Source organism: Triticum urartu, chromosome 7 (assembly GCF_003073215.2).
Source record: "Triticum urartu cultivar G1812 chromosome 7, Tu2.1, whole genome shotgun sequence".
In the NCBI taxonomy this organism is placed as follows: Eukaryota; Viridiplantae; Streptophyta; class Magnoliopsida; order Poales; family Poaceae; genus Triticum; species Triticum urartu.
The window spans coordinates 702,931,010-702,940,181 of NC_053028.1; the positions used below are offsets into that span (position 1 = coordinate 702,931,010).

Sequence of the window (9,172 nt, forward strand, 5' to 3'; positions counted from 1 at the left end):
GACGGCGGTGAAGACGGGGACGGGGCGTGACGGACCGCTAAATCTAGACAAATCTCGAGAAAAATGGAGCTTGGAGGTCGAGCTTCGAAAGGAGAAAGTTTAAGTAGTGTGGCTCGGGCATTCCATCGAACACCTCACGTGCATAGGAGGTGAGCTAGAGCACCACAAACCCCTCCCCTCGCCGGCCAGAGAAAAACAGAGCACTGGAGTGCTCTGCTCGCGGGCAAGGGTATATATAAGCACCTCATTGGTCCCGGTTTGTGGCAAGAACCGGGACTAAAGGGGAGCCTTTGGTCCCGGTTCAGGCCACCAACCGGGACCAATGGTGGTGGGTCAGGAGCGAGGCCTATTGGTCCCGGTTCATCCCACCAACCGGGACCAAAAGGTCTAGACGAATCGGGACCAATGGCCCACGTGGCCCGGCCGGCCCCCTGGGCTCACGAACCGGGACCAATACCCACATTAGTCCCGGTTCTACACTGAACCGGGACTAATGGGCTGAGCTGGCCTGGACCATAGCCCTGTTTTCTACTAGTGCTTAGCCGGTGCGTGACGGGTCGGTATGTAAAGAGAGCTAGCCGGCTCGATCGACCGGTCGAACCGAACCGTGTAACACGCGATCGGGCTGTAGTGCATACGTGGTGTCACTGCGAAGCGTTGTTAACCTCGATCTGGTGCATACGTCCATGCGATGCGAGGAACACATGCATGGCCGCCGGGAGAAAGCGACGTATGTACGTACCTTGTCCTCGCGCGCCATGTGCATGCCTATTGGTGCTGTGCATGCATGTGACCATCTATCCGATAGAGATCGACTACAAGCTGGCTGGAGAACTTACGTGATGCATGCGCCGGAAAGTGATCGATCGTGATATACATATGTGCACGTAGTACCATCGTGAGCGCATTATTGTACGTCCATAAATTTCACTTTTTCATTTTTACTAGGACGTGCTACCTCCGTCTCAAAATGCAACGTGCATGTCCACCCACGTAAAATCTTTTTATCAGATCAGATGTTTTTCTTTTGCGGGAAATCAGATACTCGGTGAACTTAACCGAACCTACTGTATATCGTACGTGCTTGGACGAGCAAGAAAAGGCCCTACTCTAAAGTTCACAACAGCACCTTGTATTTGAAGTTGGTGCATCTAATATATACATCTATACGGCCTTTTACACGGGTATAGCATTTTAGCAATAGATAAGTGTATTTCATCTCTCAATTTATTGCAAAGCTTTATTTCATCTCCCAAACTATCAATGCCGGATAGACTTGGCACACCATGGTTTGCACCAAACATGGCATATACAAGAAAATAGACGATGTGGTCGAAGAAAATAGGCGTGGCACCGTGTACTAAAAAGTGGCAATGCCATTGAGTTAATTGTATTATTTTGCAAAACACATTGAGGGCGAGAACGAGTACACAAATTCAATTCTTTTTATTTTCCAAATTTAGTGTTATATTGCATATGATGCAATTTTAATTATATTGTTATTCATTCAATGCATGTATTCAATGCCACAAGGACAAGACCGTTTGGGCGCACTATAACAAAAATATCATGTAGTGGTGCTTATTTAGAAGAACTTCACAATTTGTTTGTATTAAATTACGATATACTCACCCCTGCGGCCCCGCCCCCATTTTGTTCCATTAAAGTCGTTGTTCAAGTTGTTTTTGGACATGTTGAAGTTGATAGGCTAGTTTATCTTCTCTAACATTTCGGAGCTTACATGCGCTGATGTTTTTAGATACACTTTATAATTCACCTATATTAAATTGCCATATAATCATGAAAATACACTTCCCTATTAACCGTGTCTTTAGTGTGTGGCTAGATCATCCCCAGTTTTAGTTTTTAAAAATATCATCCTTGGTTTTGTGCCTTAAAGTTACAACGTTTTTTTAACTCTTCCAAGTCATAGCTCATATGATACTCTATTGAAATAGAGTGGGATCTAGCTCGGTGGACTGAAAAATAGCAAAAACATTAAATAAGTCATTTACTTTTCCACTAGCAAACATGCTCGTGCGTTGCAATGAAAAAAACCCTTCGATGTCACAAAACCAAATGAACTACCATAAATTTACAGTGATACTTGTAAGATGACACGAATAGTTATAATGAACTGAATACCAATAAATAGTAGAGGATGTGAAAAATACCTAAAGTAGTAGGTTGACACTATAAAGTTAACTTAGTTTCATATAGTATTTTTCTTTCACTCATTCTCATGACCTTCGTACATGACAAATTTAGCAGCGGCGCCTTCCTCTTTCCCTATAATCCGTTAATTGCCATCAATTTTCATCTTGAATCAGTTGATCGATCTCCTTACAGCCACAGAGAATTATTTGTGAGAGAAACCAATGTCATCCAGGACACGCCCGCATCCCTCCCTTGCCCGGCTACTTGCCGTTTCCACCATGGCCCTTTTTCTTTCACCAGCAAGTCTGCAACGCCGCGGCGCCACCTGCCGAGGCTTGCTCAGCACCCATCTCCCTGCCCACTTCTTGTGCTAGCTGCTAGCGATAGGGCATGATTTGCATGCTGACATGTTGTGGCCTGTGGACACCGATCACCGCCATCCGCTTCGTCGTTGTTGCCGGCGGCCGTCCCCACCCCTCCTGCTAGCGGGCAGCATCGCCGCCGCTGCTAGCCGCTAGGATTCCGTTGGTGCCATGCGTCGCATGAGCATGGACGGACAAGGCTGTCAACTGGATCGGCGTGTACGCTCCTGCCGGCTTCGTGCGTTCCGGCGTTTCCGTTTTGTTTTTCCTCCGAATTATCCATCAGCTAGCAATCGATCTGAGCGATCCATCATATGGGATTGTTCACGTAACAAAAACTGAATAATATACGAACTGAAACACCACGCTCATGTAGCAAAAGCCTTAAAACTTACGATCTTGTGCGCTACCAATCGCTAGACTGTCTGATGGATCTGATCGAAATCTTGGTGCAATCCCGCAAGGCTGGCTGGGCTAGCACTTGTTGGACTTCTCTGGGATCACGCAGGCTAGATGGGCTTCTCGCCGCTGGTCAGCTATCAATCGCAAAAAAGAAAATTGAGATCGTGCTTGGATTCTGATCGATCGCATGGAATCAGATGAGATCGATTGCTATTGCTAAATGAGAGATGAGATCGATCGCTTCGATCGCCAGGAGGCTAGACGAAAGGAACAGATAACGAGACATTAACCTTTCTTTTTTAATGAAAATATATAGGAGTGAAAAAAATAGAAGAGAATTCGCAACCACCGATCATATGTTAACAAAAAATCAACGGATATAAAAGGGTAACTTATGAAGAACTATGAAAGTTTCCGTCTTTTAATATTAGGTATAGATTACATGACAAGAGCGACAGCCAGTCCATAAAATATATTGTTTCCCTAATTTAACTGTAGATTTTAGCCTACATGGCACATCATAGATTGACACGAGCAGAAAGCTCCATTACAGTTGCACTTGTAGAATGACACAAGGAGAAGACCGTCAGATGCACTTTATCACAAATGTAGTGATGCTTCTTTAGGTGCACTTCACAATTTGACTCTATTAAACTACCATACAAATCATGTAGAGACACTTTTCTATTAATTGTGTCCTCGACAGATAGGCTATCTCCGGTTATTGTTGAAGTTTCATAGGCAGTTGTTGTTGAAGTTGGGCTAGTTATCTTCTCTAACATTTCAGTCCATTTAGTTTGGCCCGTACATCTATTATTGATCGCTTTCTCGGCGGGCTAGGGGCAACCTGCTCTATATTATACTCCCTCCGTTCGTAAATATTTGTCTTTGTAGAGATTTTTCAACAAGTGACTACATACGGAGCAAAATAAATAAATCTAAACTTTAAAATATGTCTATATACATCTATATGTGATAGTTTATTTAAAATTTATAAAAGGACAAATATTTAGGAACGGGGGAAGTACATGCTTGGGCCAACAAGAAAAGGCCCAACACTTATGGTGCTGATATTTAAAGTTAGTGCATCTAATACCATACATCTATAAGGCCTTTTGTATTAATATAACATTTTACCTAGATAATGTATTTTCGTCTCTCAATTTATCATGTAGGTTGATTATATACATAGAAAAAGTGTGCACTTTTTATTCTAAACTATCGATACTTGGTTGGCTTGGCACCTCACAGTGGTTGTTCTTCGGCCAAATCATGATTTTGACCTGACGTGGCATAGTTGAGAAAATAGGCGGTGGGTCAAACCGTCAAAGATAGACATGTTGAAGAAGAAGCAGGTTGATGCCATTGCTTGCCAATTTTTAAATGATGTTTTCCTTCTTTGGTAGTACTAACTAGCTCAGCTTTTGTGTGGCCTTGCTTGCTCCCCGTCACACAGGTCTGGCGAAATAAAAATGATGGATTTCGCCAACTACTTGGATCTGGCTTTGTTGTAATAACCATTTTTATTTCTTGTATGTTTTGTCCTTTAGCATTTCTTGGAAGATTAGACAATAATAGAAACCTCTCTCTTGTATGTGGACCTAAGCTCACGTCTTCCCAAGGAAGCATTGCACCTGCACATGGCTTAAACCATGCTAGTTTAGCTACATCTGAAAGACTGAGATACTTGTCAGTACTATACTAACCAACGGGTCGGTGTACACATCAAAATGAAGCAAACATGGATTACAAACCAAATCCAAATACAATGAAGCAACGTGTCATGGAAAGATCCAGCCCAACTTATTGCTTTTCTTAGAGGAGCTTCGTAGCTTATTGCGATTCAGAACAACAAGATTACAGCTACACTATTCCCTACAAAAACATTACAGCTACAACGTGTCAAGAGAGTGCATGTGTCGTCATCTCTCGTCGGCCAGCTGCCCGAAGCTGATGGGTGCAGTGACCTGGGCCGGGCCCTCGTTGAAGAGCGCCTGGGCACCCAGCTCGGCAGCCCGCTGCGTGGCGTGGATCCAGTCCCAGTACACATAGGCGTCGTGGTCGGCACACAGCTTGGAGTTCCGCGTGCAGTAGCCGCCCTCAGCGCCCAGCCTCCCGCTCCCGCAGCAGGCGCTGTCCACGCTCACATACCCTTTGATTCACACACAGATACATGATCATCATCCCGTTTAGATACCCCAAGCATTTGTTGTACCACGTTGTACAATAGTCACTAGTGCCAATTCCAGATTTTCTTAGAGACATTACAGTGCCACAATTTTTTCTATCGATTTGTGTATAGGGACATACCGGCTGCTTGCGGGTTGGAGAAGTTTGTCTCCAAGGCGGCGAAGGAGTCGCCGAGGGAGTAGGCAAGGCATGGGAGCTTTTGGGCGAGGCCGGCGAGTGCAGACTTAAGTGTGGCGGTGAATCCCATGGCGATCTGGTTCATGGCATCGTTACATGCCCCGGTCACGTTGAGCACGCGCACCGCTGGCACGCAGCCCAGCGGGCTGACACTGATGACCCCGAACTTCCTCGCCCCCATCACATACAGATCCTATGCATTGTAATATGTATGACCAGTTAATTATACTACAACATGTGTAGTACACGAATAGTCATTTGCCTTTTGCTTAGAAACGAAAAACAACTTAATTAATGAAAAAATAACGGATTGGATGGTTTGTCGGTTTGCTTACATTGATCGCAGCAGTGTAGTTGGAGATGAGAGTTGTGTAGAGCGCAATGACATCACCCTGGGTGGTCGCTGTGGACTGGAAGAGGTCATTGCTGCCGACGCCGAGGAGGAAGAAGGAGCGAGCGAGGAGCCTGGACACGTTGCCTCTGCCGGCTACGGCCTCCATCTCTGCCTTGGTCGCCGCAAAGTAGCGCACCTGCTTCGACAACGGGATGCTGTTTCCCGCACTCTGCAATATGTCACAAGGTTGGTTCTTACAAATTACAAGAAATTGTGGCTAATTATGCAATGTTAGAATTGCGCCTATTATTTTATTATGTGGTTGCGGTTCGACTTATGTTGTTATGTTAGCCGATAGAGTTGGGAGATGTCTCAGACTAGTGGCAGTGCTAGACGGCCTATGATATTTTGATGTCAATCCATTGAAACTCCTTATAATTGTAATCAACATTCAAAAATAATTAAGTCAAAAGCGGTGATGTCAGTTTCTTAACAACTTATGAGTGGAGTCGAAATTGCTTGAGTCAAGCACATATAACCCTGGGCAGCCATAAAAATGAAGTTCATGTAACTTCAATTGTCGACTCGGGAGTAGATAAAGGTCACCCATGTGGGACGAGGGTATGGTCATCCAAAATCCCGGCAATGCAAGTGAAGAGCTAGCGGACAAGTAGTCATGCCTAGAGAATCTAGCCAGCTAGCGCTGAACAAATGATAAATCTCGTGATGAAGGAATGTTAGTGCCCCGCTTTCCATTTTATGTCTATGTGGCTTTGGTAGATCGAGATGTGATCTGGTGATTGTATCGACACAGCTATCTACTAACATACACGTGAAATTTGATCCAATAAGTAGATTAATTAATTAATTTGTTGAGATCTTTGTGGTGCTCCCTTTGATGAGCGTAAAGATATTTTAATTAATTATCTCAGTGTGTGATGCTTCCACGTTGCTCCTTCCATCGGGTGTCGGTGCTAGTCTCTAGCACGTATGAAGGTTGTCCGAGCTTTAAAACATTTGAAAAGGCTTTGTTTACGGGCTTATATATCTCACCAGAACATAACTAAATTGGGTCACAAGGAGTATATGTTTTGGGGGGAAAGGACAATATGTGCACCTACAACCCTAAAAAAATGTCGGAACTATATATACAGATGTACCAATTGTGTTGAAGTAATTAAGCATCCTCCCTCCGGCTTTATCGGTCTCTTTAGTATTCTGTGTCAAATTTTGATTGTATATTTGACTAACAAAATATAAGCTGTATACTCCCTCCATCCGGTAAAGAGTGTACGTTTGGTTTCAAAATTTGTCCATAAAAAAGTGTACTTCTATCTTCCCAATGCACTTTAAAATAAAAAAATACTTCTCTCTCATCACACGGTGATCAAGATCAATAACAATCTACACATGGTCTTCTTAATTTCTACACGCACTTAGCTCATTGAGGGATGGTTAATTAAAAGGAGAGAAATGATGGCTTGCACTTTTTCAATGCATTTTTACTTCACTTCATAGTTTGTCCTAAAATCTCTAGATGTACACTCTTCACCGGACGAAGGGAGTATGTCACAAAGCTTATATTATTAGATTCATATTCGAAAGAGGTTTTCAATTATGCTATTATTATAGTACATAACTTAATTTTTGATAGTTAAATCAAAGATCAAAGTTTGACACAAAATACAAGGATGGGTGATAAACCCGGACGGAGGTAGTAGTAATAGTTAAATGTGACTTACAGTGGAGTCCAGGATGCCAGCTCCAGCAGAGGCGTAGCTCACTCCTCTCGTGAGAGCGCTAGGGATGAGATAGTTGCGTGATTTCAGCACCAGATAAGCCAGAGGGCTCTTCTCGAACCCCAGGTACCTAGCTGCATCCATCAATCATGTCTATGAACACATGTAATATATGAATTCTGGAGTCAGTGATGTGGTAGCCTGCCGCGCTGCTTACCGATGAAGTCGGCGATGTTGTAGCCGTTGCTGAACCGTCCGGTGGCAATGGCGCTGCCGGGGAAGTCGACGCCGTAGAAAGGCTGGTTGGCCCTGGGCACGTCCTTCCCCGGCAGGTGGTTGTTGTTGCCCACGTCCAGCGTTGAGTCCCCAAGCACAAACATGGCCGGCACCACCGGCCGCCGCACCGCTTCAGTGCTCGCCGCGACCGCACCGACAAGGGCCGCCACCAGGAGACCGACGACAAAGAGGCCGCCCTTCATGGCCGGCGGCGCGCCAACTCGTGCGCCTAGCTAGCTAGGCAAGGAAAGTAGCTTTCTCAATGAATTATGACTGTGTATAACAAACAGGAGCTCGACCTGTAGTACTTGTAAGCCCAAGTGTTTGTGTATGATTGATCTTCGGTCAATAAGCTAGGAAGCTAATCTGCCAAGTTGTCCGGGTCTGCGTGTACTCCATGTAGAGGTTTATTTTTCCTTTAGGCGATTGTACTCCATGTACTATAGAGTAATATAAATATACTGCACACTTCATGTGCATGTGTGAACGATGCCTCCCCTTGGGAAAAGTTCTACTGCTCGATCAGAGGGAAACGACTAATTAATCAGCGTGCATGTTACGTCTGCATCGATCCATTCGACGACCGTTGTTTCTTGTCGAGCCTCGATCTACCTAGAGATGACACTGCCTTCAATTACTTTATACGGGGTCTCCCAGTGCAAGTTTTTTCCCACGGTTTCATATGTATTTTGGTGATGGCATGGTACTTAACTAGAAGGGTAGTGCGTGCTTTGCTGCGCCCTTTGGTTTTGTTTGGTTTCTTAAAAAGAAAATATTCACTCTGTTGGAAAATATAAGGTGTATCACTTTAGTTGCTAGATCATCCTAGTTTTAGTTAAAAAATATTATTCTTAGTTTTGTGCATTAAAGTTATAAAGTTTTTTTTAACTCGTCCAATTCATACCACATATCTATCCTCCCTAATAATAATAATAATAATAATAATATAATTATAATTTATAATTTATAATTTATAATTAATAATAAAGCACGGATTGACTCCTTGGGTTCACCGTCACAATACGTTTTCTTCTCATGTCATAATACGCTTTTACAATTTGTATGGACAAAATCGTAATATAAACGAGGTGGTACTAATTTGGGTCTGCACGTCCTTCCTCCCTAATTTTTGTCTCCTGCTTTTTTGGGTAATCATCCCGCACTCCGCAAACTTTCATCTGTTATTAATTATAATACGCTTTTACAATTTGTATGGATAAAATCGTAATGTAAACGAGGTGGTACTAATTTGGGTCTGCACGTCCTTCCTCCCTTATTTTTGTCTCCTGCTTTTTTGGGTAATCATCCCGCACTCCACAAACTTTCATCTGTTATTAATTATTAAGTGAAAAAAAGGATTCTAGAGGCCCTCTCTCTCCCGCACGAGGACGCGAGACGCCTCGGAACTAGGGTTCCTTTCGCCGCCGCACCCCCATGGCACCGCTTCCGGCAGCCCTCGCCACCATCTTCCGTCCCCAATCGCCGTTGTAGTCCCCCGCTGCCGGTAAATAGCCTTGACGGAGCCCTAGCCACTG

At 44.0% G+C, this 9,172-nt stretch overlaps 1 protein-coding gene across 1 annotated transcript; it reads right to left on the bottom strand.

Annotated features, from left to right (window-relative positions):
- Positions 1–4,646: 4,646 nt before the first annotated feature.
- On the bottom strand, positions 4,647–7,987 carry LOC125522444 (GDSL esterase/lipase APG-like). The gene is made up of 5 exons (XM_048687505.1): positions 7,579–7,987; positions 7,365–7,495; positions 5,624–5,851; positions 5,232–5,481; positions 4,647–5,073 (listed from the first exon to the last, which is right to left on the bottom strand). The coding sequence occupies exons 1-5, from the start codon at positions 7,838–7,840 to the stop codon at positions 4,844–4,846; spliced, it is 1,101 nt and encodes a 366-aa protein (XP_048543462.1). The 5' UTR covers positions 7,841–7,987; the 3' UTR covers positions 4,647–4,843.
- Between the last annotated feature and the right edge of the window lie 1,185 nt (positions 7,988–9,172).

What these genes read in the sequence shown, in the direction of transcription:
- LOC125522444 (XM_048687505.1), bottom strand. Translation starts at nt 7,840, where the DNA reads ATGAAGGGCGGCCTCTTTGTCGTCGGTCTCCTGGTGGCGGCCCTTGTC. An exon ending in CTGGCATCCTGGACTCCACT is followed by an intron (nt 5,852 to 7,364) that starts GTAAGTCACATT and finishes GACATATTGCAG; the next exon opens with AGTGCGGGAAACAGCATCCC. An exon ending in ACTACACTGCTGCGATCAAT is followed by an intron (nt 5,482 to 5,623) that starts GTAAGCAAACCG and finishes TACAATGCATAG; the next exon opens with GATCTGTATGTGATGGGGGC.